Raw genomic sequence first — 22,752 nt, forward strand, 5'->3', positions numbered from 1 at the left:
GTTTAACGTGAAGCAGTATGGGCACCTGCCTAGCTGTTGAAGAACTGTTAAAATTAAGCAGAGAAAAGATTCCTTCTGTGGATAGTCTGAAAATGATGTAGCATCAGTAAAAAGATGATTACAGTCTGCTGTGTGGTCCCTTCTCCCCATTTTCCTGGCTGTCATCAGTTCTGATTATCATCAGACAGAATGACTGATGTTAGTTTGGCTAACTGTCTCTTATCTAATACAGTGGGGTATTTTATTTGCATTCTGTTTCTGAACTGTCTTGGTGATAAGACAGTTTTCTTTACCTGCTGGAAAAGAAACAGCACCAAAAGACTTGCAGAACAAAAGAAAAATGCAGTCACCAAGGAACAAAGTAAATTTGGCAATGTAACTGTCACGAAAGCTATTAATGTTTAGAATTATCAATGTTCAGGAAAAAATCCAGCTTGGTGTCTGTCTTTGCCTGGAATAAAAGAAGCCAAAATCTGTGTGAAATATGTTTTGCCTTTTTCTTGTTACCTTGAACGAGTATTGAACTCTGTTTCAGGTCTCACTTCAGAATATTTGCTTCTTTTGCAGGCACATGACCTTCTCGTGTTTTCACACAAATCTTTTCTAAAATGGTAATAATAATAATTCAGAAATCTTACATTTTTAAACACTCTGTCTTCAGAATGGCTGACAATATTTTCAGACCTTTGGAATATCCATTTATTTCTGTTTCAGAAAAACCTACTCCTAATTGATATTCTCAGAATAGAAACATAAACATTTTTGTTCTTGATTTTTCCAGAGTTTTAATTGCTCCTTTGCATTACATGTATATTCTATTACAATAACAAATTGTGTTCCAACTTGCATTAAAAGGAAAATAATATGTTTTGCTTTTGTACATAGTAATTGTTATCTTAATGTAAGAGTCCATAACTGATTCCTTATATACAGTAGCAGTCTATCAGTCACAGAATTTAAGAGGAGTTAGACCAGAATGAGCTCATTTGTTACTCATTTTAAAATGTCAGCAGTCTCTATAATAAAAAGCTGGTATACATTAATCACAATAAAAGGTCTATAAGGGGCATGTGAATAGTTGATGAATCTGCAGCTTTTCAATCTGGTTATGTAGAGATTAGTAACAGAACTATTGAGACTGATATGAATGTAATATTGAGTGAAAACAGATGTGTGAAAGCGCCAGACTGTGGAGGAGTGTTGAAGAGAATGACCTGCACTGATAACCAAGGACATTATTGACTGCAGTAAAACTAAAACACAGTGAGGAATATCTGATTTACATGAAGACCTCAAGGCGAGCACTCAGGTGGTGAAATATACCTGAGCACTAGGAGGTATCTTTTTACTGTGAGGGTGATTGAGCACTGACACCGGTTGCCCAAGGAGGTTGTGGAGTCTCCGTCCTTGGAGGTAACTCACAAGCTGTCTGGACATGGTCCTGGGCAGCCAGCTTTATAGCTGACCCTGCTTGAGCAGGGGAAGTTAGACCAGATGCTCCCCAGAGGTCCCTTCCAACCTCAACCACTCTGATTCTGTGTTTCAACAGAAGGTTGATTCAACCTGTGCTTTCATAATGGAACACGGCAGCAAGGTTAAAGCAGATTGCAGGTGCCACTCCTCTTTCTGTCATCTAACAGGATAATAGACCACAGCCCCAAAGATACCTAGAATGAGTAAACCAAGCTGATGGGCAACAATGACTTAAAGCTGTTGATACCTAAAGGGTATAAAAGATCTGTCTAAAGAACAGTTTGTCTTTGAGAATCATAAAAACTCATAAGATCTTCTAGTAAGACACAGTGAGGATGTGACAGCTAAAATCTCCTGTCCTCTGCGTCAGAACAAGTCTCAAGCAGATGAATTTGGTGCGCTTGTCTTAATACTTGTAAGTGTATACAAGAGTGAGTGGGTAGAGTCAACTTGATTAGCAAGTTAGGTAAAGTCACCTCTGCCCTCACTGAGGTCTGGTGTTGAGTTCTGTTTCATCACATTCCTTCAGCTCTTACTTTAAAGTGTTCTAAAGACTTTGGAGTGCTTTTACTAAAGGTAGGTGATTTTTGCCATTTTTGAAGCACAGTATATTAACTGATCCTGTGGATGGTAGTTATCCATAATGCAATAAATCACATTCTTTTTTTTAATCCACATTTTTGCCTGTATGCAATTTGATTACCATCATTCCTTAAGTTACTTTCTAAGTTCATTCACATACAGCTAATACAATCTTGCAAAGCCAGCCTGCACAGATTGACTTGTCCTATATATCAGTGTAGCAAATAAAAAATGTTATGACCAAATAAGCTTGAAGAGCATTGGCTGTATCCTGGAGTGCCTTCACTGTGAATTGTGGCTTAATATTGCCAGAAATAATGCTATGTGAAAGTCTGAGAAGGGTATATGTATGGGTTTAATTTTCTATGTTTTATTGGGAAAGGAAAGTAAGGTTTGTTTTTTTTAATCCATAGGTTGTTTTGGTGTAAAAATTAGCATAGGAAATGAGGATAAGTAAAGACTTTTTTTTTAATCTGTAGCATAACAAAGTGGAAGTCTAGAAAAAAATTTTCTGCAGATGATACTGTCATATTAAACTGTTACTATTTATTAACTGTTTCTGAAACAGAATAGTGTGCTTGTGTTAGGAACATTTTGAAGTCTTAGAGACTCTAAAAGAGTTAAAAAACAGTGTCCACAAATGCTTCTAAAGAATTATTTTGATTCTTTCAAGGCAGTCATCTATGTGCATAAAAATTAGCATGTTTACCCATTTTCTTTTACCTCCCAATATTTTGCTTATTTTTTTAATCCTTCCAGTGAACACTGTTGAATCCGTCCAATCAAGGAAGGAGAAAACAGAGTCTGCTGTGATTGAGGGTATAAATCACAGGCTGAGTAAGTAGGTACCAGGTAGCAACTCCTATGAAGGTGATAAAAAAAGGTGGAAAAAAATCTCTACCCTTACCCTTCCCATACATTGGGTAGCATCAGTTTAACTTTGGCTGTTTCCTCAACAGATTCATAAAAACCTGCCTCTCAGCCTCAGGAGGCACATGGGGATTATGGGAGCAGACAAGCTTTCAGCATTGTGTTGCCTGAAAAAGTCAAGTACAAGCCATGTTCAATGTAGTTTTATTGAGAGTAGCTGATCAAAGTAGAGGGGAGAGATGTGCAGAATTCATGGGAAATGCACTCAGCGCCTCAGACACGTGTAGATGAACAGGCATACCGCGTTATGCTTGAATCGGTCCCTTGGAGAGTAGGGGTTCCTGGTAGGGGTGGCATCCCATAGCTTTGATTCGCAGTTGCTTGTATGGGTCCTGACCATCCTTGCAGAGGTGAGGTTCTTGAAGCAAGGAGCACCCCATAGCTTTGACTCAGCGCGTGCAGCAAGACCAGCATCCCTGTTCGCTCCTGGGGGCTGCCCTTTTGTTGCCTTCTGGGCAGCCAGGCTGAGTCCTGGCTGGAAGCCGGGGGGCTTGCCAGGCTGAAAGTGCTTCAGGGCAGTCATGCTCACATGCTCCTGCCAGGGTCAGCTAGTTGGTTTTAGCTGGAGGTGTCTCCAGCCATGGAGACCTCTCTTCTGCTGTTCGCTGACTGCCTCACACTGGCCAGATCTCACTCATTCCTCCTCATCAACTCTGGGGAGCTATAAAGTTTAGCTCAGTCTGTATAGGAACATCTGCTTGGAGTTAGAAAGATGGCTACTGAGAAGCAAGGTCCTCTTGGGGTTTGACCTTTTTTTTTTTTTTTGGCCAGATATTTCTATAGTACTTTTGCTTGAATATTTTCCCTTTTGTCTTGAATTTTGTGTAAATTATTTATTTACCTGGTGTCAAATGGGTGAACTGTGCTAATGCCTTGAAGGATTTTTTTTTGTTGCTGCTGACAGCTTCCCCTTTAAAGGAGGGGAAAAAGCAAATATGGCAGGGAGTATGGAGAAAGAGAATCTTTTGTGAAAAAAGTTGCCCTAGCTTTGAATCTATTTTAGTGATGAACTTGTAAATTGTCAGGAAAAAGAAAAGCCTGAGTTACTGTCACAGTGAAAAGAATTTCACACTTTATAACGATTTAATATAACCATTAGGGTGATTAAGATTTCTGATTCACTGTTTGTACTCGTAGGCCTGAAAAGCATTTTTTGTGCATATATATATGTATGTTAACATTTTATATATATACACACATACGTTCTTTTTTTCAGTTCATTACAGTCCTATTCTGCAAAAATTTGGGGTATGCTTGTTTTATACCCATTCTAAACAAAGATTAAAACAACTGACAGTAATGTTAAAGAAGTAGTATTTAATTCAGTTAATTATTTTCAGATACAGCAGAGTCGGTAGTAAATTCCTAAACACTGTTATTAAAATAGTAATACTACTACTTAATTTTTTTATTTTACAAATGCATACTTGGGACCTTCTTCATTTAACTGTTTTGAAGATCAAGATGTTTAAAATGTATTTGCTTTTTAAGTTCCCTAGTGTAAAAGAGGTTAGACAGGTAGAAATTCAAAATGCCTATATATAAAATTCCTGAATTCAGTTCAGAGAACTGCCTTTAGTTTCATTTTTTACCAAGTACAATTTGTGTCTGGTTTATTGTGAACAATACGCTTCCCTTGTTTTTGTTTTCAAGTTTGTTTTATTCAGCATGAATGCAGTCATCATCTTCACTAAAAGGATGCTGTAGATGAACAAAATTGTTTCCTATATTCCTTTACAGGAGTGGTTTTTAGGTAAAGCATTATATGATGAAGAATCTACAATAATTCACCATTATGCCTTTGCTGAAAATCCTACAGTCTTTAAATTTCCAGATTTTGCTGCTGGTTGGGCACTTAGCATTCCACTTGTTAACAAGTAAGAATTGAATTTTTAATCACTTCTTGTTTATTGATAGTAATTAAGAATGTTTCATTTATAGAATTTTTCTAGATGCTAATCAATACTATTTTACTGAGTTATGACTTCATATAGATTAGTATTTTCTACAAAAGATGAAGGTGTTCCTGCAGTATAGTTGAAGGTTTTATTGCAGATCATGCCGATATGCAAAGTCAGATTTTAATTCTGAGCTGTCATTGAATTGAAGCTGCTGATTGCAGCTTAGCTGTGGTAGACAGCTTGGGATGTACTCAGCCAGTGCAGGCTGGTCTCTTGTGGATTTGGCTTCAGAGCCTACGCTGAGCTTTTGCTGCTGCCACCGGTATTATCGGCATCCATGCCGATATATGTCAGTCTGCTTCCGTTTGAGGATCTAAGGTGCGTAGCAAGACATTGAACCAGGCACAGTAATGTACCGCTAGCTCTGGGTATGCCTACATAGACTTGTGCTCCCATTATAAGCTTACCCAGAAAATACACCTTTGATAAAATTCCATTTCTTCATTATTGTACACATTCATTCTAAGCAGAATTATTATAAATAAACACTGAAGAATTCATTAGTAGTCAAGGGTACAACAATAGATATCTGTATCATTTCTGTACATGTGATCTATTTTGCTTCACTCTGCCTATCTAAAAGTTAACATCACGTCAGCTAGTTAATAGTTGTCCAGCACTAGTTGTTCAACTAGTTCAATACCACCTCTTGTCATTTTAAAAACGTATTCTCCCCCAGACAGCAGTTTTATTCCTGGATCTTAGAGTGACTGCATTGCCCTCTAGAAATGTTTCTCATGCTGTGGAGACAACCTAGATGTTTATTTCAGATTAGATGCTTAGTTTTTAAATGAGATTTGAAAAGTTCATAGGTTTCAGAAGTTGAATGCATCTTGCTGTAGCAAGGATTGATGTTTTCATAAATTGCCAGTGCCTAAATATTGTGCTTTGGAATACACAAAAAGAGAATACTGTCTGAAGTTTCACATGCTGATCAATATAGAGCTTCAAATGCACTGCTGCTTTCAGTCTGTTGAAAATGTTATGCCAGATTCTCTGTATACGCCAGATGAGAACTTTCCTCTCGGGCAGGAAGAAAGTATCAAAATGTGTGTGCTGAAAACTAATATTAACATCATGACAGTGTGCTCAGATGAAAAAAAAAAATTGAAGTGAAAAAATACAAGGTGCTTCTTGGGGCAATAACTACAGAAGTGTGATTTCAGTGCCCCTCCCCCCCCAGTAAGATGGTTAATAATACCAGCCACACTTTGCTGCATACACTAGTGATTAATTTTTTTTTTGAGTAAATGTCTTCATGTTTAATTGTATAGGCTTGCAAAGAAGTTGAAAAGTGAACCCCTCAAGTCAGACTTTACGATAGATTTAAAGCATGAGGTAAGCAGTGATATTACGAAAGAAAAAGTTGTCTCATCTATATATTTGAATGGTGACAAATGTTAATGGAAATATTAGATTTTTCTTAGACATTGCTAATAAGTTTGACTGCAATGGCATTTTTAATTTCTTTCCCTTCCTTTAGAGTATGTAATACTTTACAACTATATTTCAGGCATAGAAGAATTCATGAATAAAATTGCATTCATATATGAATACATTCATGTTTGTACACAGAAGGATATCTTCTAAGGCTTGCTCTATAAAGGAGACAGCCTTCCAAGTCGTGAAGCATAAGCTGATGTGAACAGTATCTCAGATACTAGCCAGCCTCACTCTCTTCTAAATCAGACTCTTAAGACCTAAATATGATGGAGTTTGGGTGAAATAGTCTGAGGAACCTAACTTGTGTGAACAATCAACTCTGCAACTTGCAGCATGGAAGTCAGGAAATTTTTTTTTGCCTCTGGTTTGCAACAGTTTTGAAAGATGAGCGCTAGGTCTTTGAGAGAATAAGTGAGTTGACTGGAAGGAACATGGGAGGAAAGGAGTGGGGAGATCTGAGAGAATATGAGTGCTACTTTTTCTGAAGCTTTTTTATTTTTTCTGCCTTCAAAATGTTTGTGCAGCCCAGGGTGTTGTACTGTCACCAAAGTGAACTCCTGAACCTGTGCTGAAGGTGAGGATGAATCTGGAATAGGCTTGCTGATTTTGGCCCAAAATTCTGAGTGATGTTGAATTCATTTTAATTTTTTAAAACTCCTGAAATTCAGCTATAAATTGTGTTCTGGCTCAGAAAAAAAACCCTTACTTAAAACTGCTACTAGTGTTCCAGATCTTTATTCTGCAATGGTTATAAACCTCCTCATTTCCAACATAAATCTGTAGTGTATTTATACAGTATAAATTGGTAGCATATTTAATTGAATTTGGTTTTGTGCCAGCACTTTTCTTTCACATAGTTTCCCTTCCTTGACTGATGTCTGATGTATTTCTCAAAAGCAATTGGACCCCTCTCAGCTTTCATTTTGCTATATGAAACAAGCCAACAAGCTGTTTCTTTCCTCTTGTTAATTTTTCTAAATGCAAGACCTTGGGCTTCACACTGTTAATCTTCTTTTTGTAAGTTACCTCAAAGTCATGCATATATTCCCAAGATTCCACTCTACCTCAGCACTGGCGAAGCCTCTAAACATAGTGTCATTGAAAAAAAAAAAACAAACCAAAAAACATAACCAGACATTTCTTCTAAGTGCCACAGATTGCTTAATGAAAAACAGTTGATCACGGGACTGGCAGAATGACTTCCACCCACTTCTTATTCTGTTAGCAGTTCTTTGCATATGTTTCATTTCAAATTTATTGCCACTGATAACCTGCTTCAGCCCTGTAGTTATTCTTTCTGCACAGTCTTATGTCTCCCTAGAGACTGTTCCATCCTCCCTCATTTAATTTATAAATCACCGTCTTCTCCTTCTTAAATCATTTTTATCTCTACGTCCTTGTGTGAATCTAGATTGACAACAAATCAAAGGATATAATCTGTGATCTTTAATGATTGTGTGTAATGTTTAAATTTATGAGGGACGGTAAATGTTTTAAGAAATGTTTTAGTTTGACAAAGTCCTAATAACATGTGCCTCTAATCTTTGGTATTTAATTGTGCTCTGTAGCAGTTTTTATTTGCCCTACTACTTTACAAGTCTCTATTTTTTATATCCATAACATTTATATCACTTTCCATCTGGAAGGCCTATCTTGCAAATATGGTAAAGGGTTTTTGTCATGCTGCTGCTGATTTGTAGATTGTTTTTTAGACCTTTTGTAACTGCACTATAGATAGCATATTCCCTGATGCTTATTCAAAACTGGAAGTGAATAATGGTTTTTTTTGTATATTTAACATTAGATTTGAGCTAGGACTAAGAATATTTTTTGTCTTTTTATTGTAAATCGATTTCCATTGTTTTAGGAACAGTCTGTCATCCTGTGCTATAACCCAAAATGGCACTCTAACCTCACCTCTGAAATATGATAGCTTCACACCGTTCTAAGGCTTTCTATGGAAGATTTTGTTATTCAGTGGGAAATCTTAGCACGCTATGAACTTTCGTAAATAATTCATGTTAAGTTACAACTGTTAAATATTCTTTGTGCTGCAGGAGCATTGCTTCTTTGTTGGTTCAGGTGATAGACATTAATTCTGAATAGCTGAATTCTGAACTAATACAACTTAAAATGTACCGGAAGCTGTTTAGAAATCCCATCTCTTGCTGTTACGTAGTCTTACAGCTACAAGGCAGGGTCAAGAACCACTTACATCCATAATGTGAATGTGGTGACAAGGCGAAAGGATAAACTGGGAGATGTATGTGTGTTTATTGGCTGCTCCTTACCACATGCGTGTATGTGTTACATGGCATTTCCATACTCCTCCTCTGCTCCTAGCACTATCAACAGTATTTGTCTTAACTGCTGCTTGTGCATTTTCTTTGCTATAGAGCTGCCTTCCCCTTTAGTGCTTTGTTGAACTCATCTGTAATGCAAAGATCATCTGTATTTTCAGAAGCATTGTTAAAACACCAGATAAACAGACTACTTAATAATGGTGAAGCTAAGAGAAATTAGAACTTGCAAACTACAAAACTTGTTGTATTGAAAGAACCTGCAGCTGAGTTACAGTGGTTTAGCAAGTCACTATAAGCTGAGCAGTAGTAGCAACCATGTGTGTACTCACAGCTCCCAGTTGTCTGCATCCTCTGAATTACAAGGAAAAATACAGTAATTTAACTCTTTCCGGTACAATCAAACTAAATGTTTTTACTTTGCAGTTGAGGTGGTCTAAAAGAGCATGCGTACTTAGGACAGCCCAGTTACAATCCACAACTTGCTAGAAAGTCATCAGTTAATTGTATTCTAGTATTTGACTGTACCCTGTCGAAAATCTTTCAAATCTGGAAGCTTAAGTTTCAGAAGTTTGATTACATTCTCTTGTCTCCACTCGTAACAGGACCCGTAACAAACTGGCACTTCTGTTTTATTCCCTCTAAGTTCCAGAAACAGCTGTGTCTCCACACAGTTGGGATTTTCTGAGGATGTTGAGATGTGAATGAAGTGGGCAGGAAAAGTCATCTAGAACTTAGACATCTGTAACCAGTTTGGTGACTTGGGCTTTGAAACCCTTTTGAAAACTGAAAGCTGTAACTTCTGACTGAGTTAGCCAGAAGCAAAACTAGAACCCAGATCTCCTACATCCTGAGTGCACGCTCAAACAGCTCTTGTCCTAAGATGCTTTCACATCTTTGGCCTGTTCTCAAGAGAGACTAAGTGTTCAGAATTGGGAGTGTATGGCAGTGCGGCTGAGAAGCTCTGGACCCACATACTTACTGAGATAATATTTTCTGTCTTTTAGATTTTTAAGAACTTCATTTTGTTTTTACAAGTTTCTGAACAGTTTTGTAGGAAATGAAGTTAATGTTTTAACTGGTCTGAGATAGGCACCCAGCGTAGAACTTTGCTGCCTGAGTACTTAGTCTGGCAAAGTTATAAGCCATGTAAAGTATTGCAGTACAAATGTTTGGCAAGTCTAAGTGTCGATGTGTCATGAAGTACAGATTGAAATATTATTATTTTTATTATGAATTTAATATGAATATGAAGGGGTGGTTTTTTATTTTCTTTAGACATCACTGGTTTGCTTCTTCCTTTTTCTCTGTAAATTTTGGCTGGCTTTTATTTTGTTGTTGCATTTAAAATAGACAAGAGTCCACTATAGGATAGCATGTCTGTTACATTATCCTTTGTTGTATTTTACAGCTTCTCAGAATTTCATTACTGCTTTCGAGCATTTTAAATTGTCACCAGAGAAAGGATCTCTTTCGAAAAGCTGAAAATTGCCTCATAGGATGAATAGGCCTACCTATTCCACATTATCAAAATAATTTTAAAAAAGCAACACAATAAGGATTTTTGTTTACTTTAAAAGAAGATGTGCATGTTCACTCTACCACTTCTTATCAGAGTTAAAGATGAATTGTTTTGACATGCTTGAATCTGTGAAACTAATTCCATGAAACGAATTTTAAAACTTGTCTGTCTACAGAATTTCTTTTATAGCAGAAAAATTACATCTTGGCTCTAGAAACCTAAGCAAGAAGTAAGGTATGCAGCTAGTTAATCAGCTAAGGGACAAATCTTCTGCAGCTTCCCATATTTTTCAGTTTTCCTGTTTTGTCCTGTAATATGATTTTTTTGTATGCCCTGAGAATTTTTATCCAGTTTCATTACTGATAGAAATGTTTTATGTTTTGGTAGATTGCCCTGTATATTTGGCAGAAAGGGAAAGGACCACATCTTACTCCAGTGCCTGAGTTCTGCACAGATGATGTGAACTCTTACAAGGCTGATCATTGTGCAACAACATTCAGTAATTTTCTGCCACTTTGTGTAAGTACCATATTTTAAATACCACTTGCTTAGTAAACGTCATACTGTTACTAAAATGCATAATACTTGACTTTAAAATTCTCAAACCTTAAGAAAATATTTTTCATTAAGTTAAAAATAAATCAGTTTGTTCTAGCATTTGTCTAGTTTTGGTTATGCTTTCAGCCTTCCATGAAACAGGATATATCCTGGCAAACAAATATTGTATATACTTCAGTGGGTCTTTTCACAGAATCACAGAATCACAGAATGGTAGGGGTTGGAAGGGACCTCTGTGGGTCATCTAGTCCAACCCCCCTGCCGAAGCAGGGTCACCTACAGCAGGCTGCACAGGACCTTGTCCAGGCGGGTCTTTAATATCTCCAGAGAAAGAGACTGCACAATCTCCCTGGGCAGCCTGTTCTGGTGTGCCGTCACCCTCAGAGGGAAGAAGTTCTTCCTTATGTTCAGACGGATCTTCCTAATGCTTCAGTTTGTGCCCATTGCCCCTTGTCCTGTCGCTGGGCACCACTGAAAAGAGTTTGGCCCCATCCTCCTGACACCCACCCTTGAGATATTTGTAAGTATATATTAGGTCCCCTCTCAGCCTTCTCTTCTTCAGGCTGAAGAAGCCCAGCTCCCTCAGCCTCTCCTCATAGGAGAGATGCTCCAGTCCCCTCACCATCCTTGTAGCCCTCCGCTGGACTCTCTCCAGTAGCTCCTCCTCTTGCTTGAACTGGGGAGCCCAGAACTGCACAGAGTACTCCGGATGAGGCCTCACTAGGGCAGTGTAAAGGGGAAGGAGAACCTCCCTCGGCCTGTTGGCCACACTCCTCCTAATGCACCCCAGGATGCCATTGGCCTTCTTGACCACAGTGTTTAAGCAGCCCGTGATCTATAACATATTTCTCCTTGCATTTCTGTGAGATACTGAAGTATCAATAATCTTTTTTTTTCACAAATGGGATGCTAAAACTCGTTAAGACTGAAGATAAAATGTAATACAGTATTTGGTGCATTGAAGTACCACTCATCTCTTTCACCTCTAGGAGAATACATTTATGATATTATGGGTTATCTGTTGCTAGAGGCCAAAAAGTGTTCCATGCTTGCAGGAGAGCAACATTCTAGGTGCTAGAAAGGAAAACAAATAAAAAAGGTTATTACAGTTGAGAAAATTCAAAGATGCCTGCTGTGTAGAATTTAAGCTTCTTTTTCCAATTATGATACAGTTCAACATGTTCTTACAGTGATGAAATTAAGAAAACATTCTTTTTCAGATGAATCGTTCTTAATTCAACAAGTTCTACTACTCATTCTCTTTTCCTAATTTTGTGTTGTTTATTTCATGTTAGAATACTACATCAATGAAAAAAGTATTTCAATAATGTTATTTCAGGAATTTTAAACCACTAGTGACCGTTTCTCCAAGAGGCAAAAATGTACTTTCTACTGTATTATTGGTACGCTATTCTACTTGATATGCTATACAGTGAAAACATATTTTCTGATCTAGTTTATCACAGAATGGTGGGGGTTGGAAGGGACCTCTGGAGATCCAGTCCAACCCCCCTGCTAACACAGGTTCACCTAGAACAGGCAGCACAGGACCTCCTCCAGGCGGGTTCTGAATGTCTCCAGAGAAGGAGACTCCACCAACCCCTCTGGGCATCCTGTTCCAGTGCTCTGTCACCCTCAGAGTGAAGAAGTTCTTCCTCATGTTCAGATGGATCTTCCTAATGCTTCAGTTTGTGCCCATTGCCTCTTGTCCTGTCGCTGGGCACCACTGAAAAGAGTTTGGCCCCATCCTCCTGACACCCACCCTTAAGATACTTATAGGCATTTATAAGGTCCCCTCTCAGCCTTCTCTTCTTCAGGCTGAACAAGCCCAGCTCCCTCAGCCTTTCCTCACAGGAGAGATGTTCCAGTCCCCGCATCATCTTCGTAGCCCTCCGCTGGACTCTCTCCAGTAGCTCCTCATCTTTCTTGAACTGGGGAGCCCAGAACTGGACGGAGTACTCCAGATGGGGCCTCTCACTAGGGCAGAGTAGAGGGGGAAGAGAACCTCCCTCGACCTGCTGGCCACATTCTTCTTAATGCACCCCATGCCCTATATGCATGGACATACATATCCTATGAAATGTTACAGGCAGAGCTTGCAATTATGAAATTGTTTTTTGTTCTGTTCATATAGGGAGAGCCAGTGAAAAAGGAAGATGTCTTTGTTGCTGTCAAAACATGTCAGAAATTTCATGGAGACAGAAGTAAGTTGTTGGTTAGTCAAGGCAGTAGTTCTGTGCAATATAGTTTATGAAATTAAAAGCCAAGCTGACGTACACTGTCTCTGTAGCTCTTTGGGACTAAATCTTTGCAAAATCCACTGGGAAACATGAAAGCTTCAGAACTGTCAACACCTTATTCTTTAGGTAGAATTCTTTTTGCTATTCAGAGTTCTTCAGGAGTGCTGTAAAATGTTTAAGATGAAAAGTTGTGGTCGTTTGATGTTTCATCATTAGTGATTGGTTGGCAAAAATCTTGAATACCTAAATTTAAAATATGCATAAAGTTAGCATATATTGTTGTAAATTGGAGCAGTTGTAATATTAATTAACATAGCAACTATTAATATCCTTCAGTGTGTTTCCCCCCAGACGATTGGTTCAGTTCTGTTCCTTGTTCTAGCAGTGACAATTGTGCAGCTGTATGGTGGCGGATTTAGAAATTTGCACAAGATGAAAACTCTCTCCTCTCCTCCTTCCTTTTGTCCTGCCCTCCCCTCCAGTAAAAGATTGAACAACTTATGCATATCCAATTGCTTCTCTCTATTGTCACCCTCTGCAATTGGATGTGCATAGGTGTTCTACAGTGCTTGGAATGGGAAATTTTGTCTCTTGTAAAAAAAAAAAAAATTCTTTAATACTTTATCCCAGCCATGGCCCAGATCAAGTCTCCTAAGTGTGCAACACTATAGCGTGTTTCATCTGAAAATTGTAGCATTATAGAAGTAATGATAGTCACCACGAAAATATGACCATAATATCCATGGTTAAAAAAAAAAACCAACCAAAAAACCTAGCACGGCCCAATAAGATATGTCTAGTGAGTATTAACATCCTTCTCAGAGGCACAGAAAATAAAGATACAGAGAGACACTCAGCTTCAGCTATACACGATATGGCTCAGCTAAGTTGAGGTAGATCCGGTGTCCACAAAACTTGGAGTGTTAAATCCACTGATTTAACAGAAGACACTCTACCTGCTTGATGCCACCCACCAGTCCATTCTAGTTTACTTCTAGACATTTTGTTAATAAGGAAATTCAGGAATGGATTTCTTTCTAGGAATTTACTATAATTTTGTGTGCCCTTGAATACTCCAGGTATGGTAATATTGTCACCTTTAGTTTGTTCATAGGCTTAGTTTGTTCATAAGCTTAATTTAAAGTGATTATGATTGGCAGAAGTAATGGCTAGTAGTTGTACCAAACTGGGGGAGGGGGGTTGCCACACCTATTATCATAGGACAGGATGAAGATAAAAGCTCTTTTCCTAACTAAGTCTGCTTTTGCTAATGCATCCAAAATTGTAGGTTCTGTCACTTCTAAATTTAGACTATTTGCCAGTTGCTCTTTTTTTTCATCTTAATGTTACTGCACTTGATGGAGGCACGTTTCTGGTATTTTAATCACCTAATCATTAGGCTATCTTTAAAGTAGCTTTTGACAAAACAAAATTGACTGTCCTGTAATTGGAGTTCACTGAAGAGTTTTTCTTTCAGGATCCATGTTTATTTTCTTACATCAAAATTAAAACAGAAAAAATCCCAGACATAGAAAGTCATAAAAGAATGTAAGGCTTCAAAAAGATAGTATAAATATCCTTGAAGAAACATCTGTCGAAGACTGAGGAAAATTCTTGGAACTTTCCTCACAGCTTCCAGTGTTATGCAATAGAGGATAATCTTACTTAAGGTTTTGAAAGATTAATGGATGTGAGCTTCAGAGAGCTCCTTTTACCTGGTGAGTCATTTTTTATTGTATGTCAAAAACTACATTAGTGCAACCTTAAGGCTTGGAATTTGATGTGCAAAAGCAGCTAAATTTTACTTCAGAATTTACTTCAGATACATCTCTTCTCCTTACAAATACCGGATATGGTTATATAGAAAATTTCAAGACTCCAAACATGTGTCATGTTTCTGGAAGTAGCACAAATAAAATATAATTAAGATCTTAGACTTGGCTTTCTATAAGTATCTTTGTAGTGTGGTATTAAAGCTTGCATGTGATCACAAAAAAAAATCACGTATTGATAAATATTTGCATCAACAGCTAGTCAGAAATTTCAAATAGTTATTCTTTCTTTGGAACGTATGAGTTGTTAGAAATTACAGAGTATGGTGGGATTCAGTTTACAATAGACATTAGTCTGGATGGTGACACTTCTGTCAAAACAAGCAAGAAAAAGAGAAAGACATTTTAGCCAGTAGCCCCCCTGGTTAGACTGAGGTGAGACTCCGGTCCCTGCTTCAGTGAACTTTCTGCGTTTGTACAAAAAAGCAGGACTCCACTGAAGAAATTGAGAGGCTTAGTCTAGTTCTGCATGTACACCACCCTACTGAGGTTGAGGTCCTTGGCTGGAGAAAGGTGAAACAGCCTTTACAGGTGTGTCTCTTCTGCCAGGTGAAGGCTGGAAGCATTTTGTGTATCTGTGACATTTCTGTATTGGGGCTTTTCTGAAAGCTTTCTGATTTTGTTCTTCTGAGAAACACTTTTGAAATAGAACATTTTCACAAAATAAGAAAATAATTTCTGCCTACTTTGGTTTTTTATTCTGTTTGGGGCGGGGGGAAGTTTACATGGCATTCTCTGTCAATTAATGCGTGATTATGCAGTTGTTATATGATGTAATGTGACTTTTTAATACACAGGAGGTAGAGTTAATGTATTGTGAAATTCCTGGCTTTGCATTTCAGAATTCCACTGTCATGTTGTATGAACATATTTTTTGCACATCCCTTTGGGTTCTTTAATGCAAAAATTTGAGAGCAGTTTTAAGTGTCTAAAACTTTTAAAAGCAGTATTGTCCATTTCACAATGCTACAGAAGTGGAATTATGTTTTTTCCAAATATTAAAGCCTTTCCATTAGTGCATTGAGGTCTTATTATTCTGTCCTAACCGTCCCCTTTCAATTCGTTTTATGCTTATCAAACTGTTGGTCAGTCAAGAATAAGAAATTGTACAAGTCTCTGTGTGATCAGAGTAGAGGAAAGCGAGCAAGTAGGTAGGCAGCAAACATCAAATTAGGTGATGGATGATTCCAGCAAGGGGCTAAAATGAGTTGTTCACAAGCATCCGAGTTATATAGCAACAGTGGAAAGTTGTGTAAATACTGCCTCCATTTAAAGAGCTAGCTAGCACTAGTGAGGCCTACTGCATGGTGTGAAAGAACATAAAGCAAATAATGATAGCAGGATGCACGATATTTCAGAGCACTTGTTCATCTAAGTCCTGACCATTTAACTTTTAAAATTGAAAAAAGTAATTGATTTTAATCTCATAATTCTTTTCCAAACACCCTGCAGGTGTTTGGCTTTTTTTGTATTACCAATAATTTATTCGCTTCTGGATATAATTTCAAGATTTTATAGCACCATTATTAGAATTTTGTATGATTAATTTTAAATGTTTATGTCCAAAGGTAAACTCATAAGAAAAGGATTGCTCTTGTAGAGAAGCATTCAGCAGTCCTCCTTTGAAAAGAATCCCCATGGGATAAAAATTGGTTGTGTGATATTTATAAATGTTGTCTGTGAGTGTGTCTCCAGAGACAGGTGCTTTTGAGCGTTAACATGATGTTGCTGTCAGATATGATGTATATAACACAAGTGTAGTATTTCAGAAGGTGCATTTGGTATATTTCTGATTCAGAATATTTTACATGCTGTAGAGTTGGATGTGCTGTTTTTAAAATGTGACAGTTTCAGTACTGGAAGAATGATTGATCTCTGATAGTGTTCATGCTGATGTGTGCTGTCAAGTCTACCACAGCAAGTGTAAAAGTAATGAATTCCGTACTTTGGATAGCATAACTGTAAACATCACAGTTTTCAATGTAATATGAATGAAACTATGGTCATATTTTAAAAGAAAACTTATTACTACATAAATAAAACCGCCCTGACTGGCTTTTCTAGAAATGTAAAATTGTTTCTCTCTAAATATTATGGGAAAGAAAAAAGAACAAACATTTAGAACCATGGTGCTGTATTTGAAACAGCATTTTCATTACCATGTGAAGGAATGTGTCAGTTAACAAGGTGCATAAATATGTTGATCAGGTACTGATTTTAATCAAGTTACTTATGTTTCAATGTCAACGGTTGTTTTGCAGTACCAGTCGTAAAGCAGACTTGGGAAAGAGAAGCTGCTCTTATTGAATACTACAGCGATTATGCAGACGCCTCCATTCCTACTATAGATTTAGGCATACCTAATACTGACAGAGGTGAGCTGTTGACCGTTGTTGTCGGTTTTGCACAAATAACTGTCTAAAGATGGCGTTTTATGGATTATATGTATATTTCATGTATAGTATATAATTTAGAAATTCTATATTTCTGTAGCACATTTGTGCAGCCCAAACGAAAAGAATACTTTTGCCACACAGGAAATGGATGGAGAATACAGTTCACCTATGTAGGTAGAATGTTCTTTTTTGTGGAAACCTAAATACTGTGAGTATGAAAGCATGGTTCACTGATGTACTCCAAGAGACAAAAATTGGCGTTATTACTCTGGATAGGAATAAAAACTCTTGAGTTATTGACGATCTTGAGTAAGAGTGTCAATAATAGCAGAAGTCATAGATGTATGTCAAAAGACCTCAGGTAGTGCCAGCTGGTTACTGAGCATAAACTACATGCTATATGGTGTTCAAATATTATATGCTTGCGCCTAGTATGTCTTGATTTAAGCATAGATAATAACAGAGAAGGCTATGGATATGATGGCTTCCGTGAGTTTATTAATTTTAGTGTTTTTTCTTTCATTTGATCTATTGTTTAGCCTCATACTCTTATTATTTAGGCTTATAGTCTCTGCTACAGGCTATTACCCCCTGAATTAGAGGTGTCCAAGCTGTGGCCTATAATCTTTATCTGGCCCACTAGGTCAGTTGTTCTGATCTCTGGATTATTTCCAGCTGCCTTTTTTTTTTGTCCTCCAGAGGCTCTGTTAGAGGCAGTGAGATGACAGGCAGGGATTTCCATTTGCAGAGGTGCAGTGTGACATGTGTGACCGGTGAGTGTTTCCAGAAGGTAGCCGACCTGCTGGGCGTGTGTGGATCATCTGTCAAAGCCGTGCCCAGTAGTTCGAGTCAGACCGGGGGGAATGGACCTTCCACATTCAGCCTGTGAGCCTTGCTGAGAGGACCAGTAGGGCCTGTAGGCTACTGGTGTTCTAAACTAAACAGATTGTGCAGAGTTTGCTCTAATACTCTTTTTGTCCATCTTTCATGATGGAATATAATATAGAAATCCTGGTTTTAATTTTTTAGATGTTCATGTATCAGTTTGCATTAAGATCATGGTTTCACAAAATCGGCAAAGCCAGGACTTCCCTCATCTCTTAAGCAGAAAGTTACTGCATTTTCTCAAAAAAATATTTTAACTGGAAATAGCTTCAAATATAATATCCTATCTTTATTTTTTGATGCTTCTTTAGTGATTGTAATAGTGTGTCCTGGGTTCGGCCAGGACAGGGTTAATTTTCACCGGACTCCAGCAAGGGGCACAGCTGGGCGGGCTGACCCCACCTGGCCAAACAGAGCCCGGTATTCCATACCATGTGCCTCACGCTGGGTTCCGGGGGGGGGGGGCGGCGCGGCGGGGACTCACTCGCGGCTCGGGAGGGCTCAGCGGCGGTGCGGTCCGAGAGAACGGCTCTCTGGGTTGTGCGGTTTGTGTCGTGTTTTCTCCTTATCTGTATCGTTGTTGTTCCTGTTTCCTCTGTTTGCTGTTCTGTTAAACTGCGCTTATCCCGACCCACCGGTTTCTGCCTGTTTCTTTCCATTCTCCTCCGCGCCCCGGCGGGGGGAGGGGCGGCCGCATGGCGGTTTTGTTGCCGGCGGCAGCCGAAACCAGAACATAGTGATAATTGCTTTAGACAGTGAACTGTAACCTAGATGGATAAAATTGCTTTCAATTAGATTTTTCTGAGATCTAAAAAAAGATTCAGTAGAAGTCTGAAAATTCTGTTTCTGTTGTCCTGTTCATCCTGAACAAGGGTGTTTCACTTCTCAACTCCCAGGAAAGGGTGTTTTACCACTCAACTTAATTACAGTCTTGTAATAAATGTTAAGACTTTTCCTCAGGGAAAGTTACCAGCATCTGAGTTGCTAGTGATGATTATGGTAGATTCATGTAGACTTAATATTTATACAAAAGCAATGGACCTGCCTGGTGCATCATGAAATACTATGAAAATATCTTGGTGTATTTTTGCAGAACATGTTTCTGTCCTAGTCTCCTCATTTTATGGTTTTGGAATCTTAAGAGTAGCAGTTTACCCAGTATTGTCCAACAGCTTAACAGCTGGAATATGACTTATTTTTCAGGGTTCCATAATTCAAAGAATTTGCATATTTCAACATCCTTCAAAAGTATGTTCCTGCATAGAAAGCAATAATTGTGTTGGAACAATTTGTACAAATGCCATTCAGCACAACGAAGGATGTAATTTAAACTTGTATCTCCAATATTTTGCCAGTCATTTCCGAAATGTTTTGCATTGTGCAGTAAAGTATTTATGTAATTCATGAATAATTGTTTATTACAAAATCTCACTTGATATAAGTGTGTATATTCTGTTATTTCTCTTCCTTTAGGTCATTGTGGGAAAACTTTTGCCATTTTGGAAAGGTTTTTGAATCATAGCTCTCCAAGAACTCCTTGGTTAGTCATAGTGGATGATGACACACTGATAAGGTATACATTGCAATACTGCAGGAATTACCACTGTTCGTATTGATCGGAGTTTTAGCAATATTAAGCTCTTCTTCTGTATTTAGGGATACAGCTGTGTTGTTAGTTATATAGCTGTATACTCCTTTAAGGAAAAAATGTCACTTTCCTTCAGCATTCCTTGACTGATATTAAAAACGATGTAATCTTGTAACTTGATAAAAACTATGCATATTAGTGTTACTATGTAATCATATAGTCTGAGTATGATTACACCTTGTGATTCTTCGCTGTAGGTACATCTGAGCTGATTGATTGGTTTTAGTAATTTTCTAAGACACTTTCTAAGATGTGTGCCTCACATAAATGTGCCAGAAGAAAGGTTGTGTAAGGTAGGTCAGTTGTCAGAGCCACTCAGAGCGGTGTTTGTTAGAAAATTAGATCCCATTCACATGAAAACTGACACTGCAGTATAAGCAAAATAAGGCACAGTGATCCACCAGCAGGATTGCATGATCATAGACATGCGCGTAAGTGGTTCAAGGCAATACTTTACATTAAAACTTGTGACAGAAGAAGAATTTGGAAGAGGCTATAATTGTAGATAAAGCAATATTTATATAACTGCATCTACCTTTTCGTTTTCAGTTCCTAGAGAGAAAAGATAAATTTGCAAAGATCTTTCTTTGGAAAAAATAATTTCATGTTTTCTCTGAGATGAGACTCGTTTTTGCTAAGAAACTTTGTCTGCTTCTTCAGAAAAATATTTTAAGCTAATTGATTCATCATTTGACCAAATTTAGCGATCATAGCTCATAGTAAATAACCCATCATAAATTTTTGTTTAAAAGTTTGTGTCTCTTTTTTTTTGTAGAATTTCTGAATTTCTCCCATCATTTTTGTGCTATTTACTAGAATCCCATTTAGGCTAGCAATGTCTGTTTTAAAATTAATGTCTACATGACTTTTTTTTTTTAATGGATTTTCATATTACAGTATCTTCAGACTCCGAAAATTGCTCAGCTGCTATGACCCAAATGAACCAGTATTTCTTGGAGAGCGTTACGGTTACGGCTTGGGAACAGGAGGATACAGTTATATCACTGGTGGAGGAGGGTAATTTGCTTAAACTCCTACTGAGATTTACATCAGTCCCTGCTTTGAATGCAAATGTTTTGAATTACGACACAAATCAGCTTCATCAGAAATAGTAATGTTTCCTAGTACGATTAAAATGTAGTGATGCTCGAACACCCAAATGTCCTAACTAGTAAGAAGTTGTGCGGCCCATTGGGAACAGATTTGTAGAGCAAAGCAGTTGGTGCTGAGGACCACGCGTATTTCAGGGAGGTCATTTTAGCTTGACTGCTCCTGTGAACTGAGTGCCTGTTACCGTTACCTGCACCACAGGTTCTCCTGGTGCATGTCATGCAGCTTTGTGTCATCTGATAGAATTCATTCTGCATGCTCAGAGACCATCTTACGATGTGATTCAAAGTGTAAGAAGCAGAGACAATTGCGATAGTTGCTTAAAAAAGATTTGTGATCTGCACTGTTGTGGAGTTTGCAGGAGCACCTGAAGCAGCACACCTAGTGATACAAAGTGCCATGCTGAAAATATTCCTTCCTGTTCCCTTTCTTTGTCCAAGCATGGAGAAAAATGATGATGACTCTTCTTCTGTTTTTGAACTTCATGGGATGATTAAGGAGAGATGGTTGCACAAGGAGTTTGATGTTGATGTCCTGGAAAATAGTTTCTCATAGAAAGAGATCGTTGTGGGTTGATTTTAACGCATCCAACACAGGGGTCCCTATTGTATGCAAAATTTGGTTTAAATTAACGTGGATGTGAACTTTCAGGTTGGCTCATATAGCAATAAGAACCACCTTAAGACTGATCTGTCTGTCTTGTGTGTCTAAAGCAAGTAGGGTGGACGTCTGAATGTCCTTAGTGTCTTTCTCTGTGAAAAGTAATGGCCAGAATAACTTACTAGATCATTGTACATCCATGAATAAGTAAAAATCAATTCACTGGCTTTCTCATTGTTTTGCATAGCTGCATAAGATCTTACTTAAGTAGGATTTATGTCTCAGTTAAGAAACAAATCTTTTTTACTGGTTTGTTGGTTACCAGTCCTATACTTCTATATATTTTTAGTGTTTATTGCTTAGTTGCTATTCTGTCATCTAGATGTGGAAGTTTGAGGTTTGTTTTCATTCTCAGGCTTGAGCAGATAGAGGCACAGATCTATAACCTAGTTTTGAGGTTTGTTGTAAGTGAAGAATTCTATGTAACGGAAGGCACACAGTCCAGATAATCAGCTAGCAAGTATATTCCACAATTGTGCGCAGTTTACCTCACACTTTCTGTGTAGCAACAGACACATGCTGGTCACAAGTCCCAGCTCCTTTTTTTTTTTTTTTTTTCCCCTTTTTTCCCAAGACTCTGACTTACTATTCCTTCTCTATTTGACCTGAGTACTTGATCTCAATCAGAAAGGCTTAGGTCATAGTGGCAGTGTTTAATTTAAGCCTGACTGCTCTGTAGACAATGCATGCCTTACAAACGACCATGCCCTTGAAGAGGAGCTAGCGGACTGATAAAAGGGGAACATCCTGCCCAGAAGGTGCTAAAAGCTGGATGACTGCTGAAGAAGCATGAAGTCAACAAAAATCTAGGGTAACTAGGAAAAAGGTAAAGGCAGCAGGGGGAGATTGCAACCACCGACTCAGTTCAGAACCAAAAAGACTGCACCCCCCCAGCTTGTGAGCACATGTAGTTAAGTAAGGAAGGAATATACCCTGAAGATGAGTGTGTAACACAATGACCTAATCAGAATGTAACGAGTAATTTGTTTTTGTAAGAGTATGTAGTCCTTATGACTCTGCTAAGTGGTGTGCTAGCTTTCTGGAATTACCACCTAGCACCCAAATCTGCTCAAATACGCACTAAAACAGTACCTCTGCTCTGTGTGTATATTGGTGTATCACACACCGGGTAAACGATCCCACTTTTGGGATAACATACTGAGATACAACTTCCTATGGTGCTCTCTTGTTTTTTTTCTTTTTATGACACAT

The 22,752-nt window shown here is 38.1% G+C and overlaps 1 protein-coding gene across 4 annotated transcripts in view; it reads left to right on the forward strand.

Moving 5' to 3' along the window:
- Positions 1-22,752, forward strand: part of B3GLCT (beta 3-glucosyltransferase) — a 67,940-nt gene that overhangs the window by 39,216 nt on the left and 5,972 nt on the right. For all 4 annotated transcript variants that reach the window (XM_075420142.1, XM_075420149.1, XM_075420155.1 and 1 more), the window contains exons 7-13: positions 4,726-4,862; positions 6,221-6,284; positions 10,599-10,730; positions 12,904-12,973; positions 17,103-17,216; positions 19,596-19,695; positions 20,668-20,787. In XM_075420142.1, the coding sequence (XP_075276257.1) occupies positions 4,726-4,862; positions 6,221-6,284; positions 10,599-10,730; positions 12,904-12,973; positions 17,103-17,216; positions 19,596-19,695; positions 20,668-20,787 (737 nt within the window). The remainder of the gene's footprint in view (positions 1-4,725; positions 4,863-6,220; positions 6,285-10,598; positions 10,731-12,903; positions 12,974-17,102; positions 17,217-19,595; positions 19,696-20,667; positions 20,788-22,752) is intronic.

Source organism: Opisthocomus hoazin, chromosome 1 (assembly GCF_030867145.1).
Source record: "Opisthocomus hoazin isolate bOpiHoa1 chromosome 1, bOpiHoa1.hap1, whole genome shotgun sequence".
Classification (NCBI taxonomy): Eukaryota; Metazoa; Chordata; class Aves; order Opisthocomiformes; family Opisthocomidae; genus Opisthocomus; species Opisthocomus hoazin.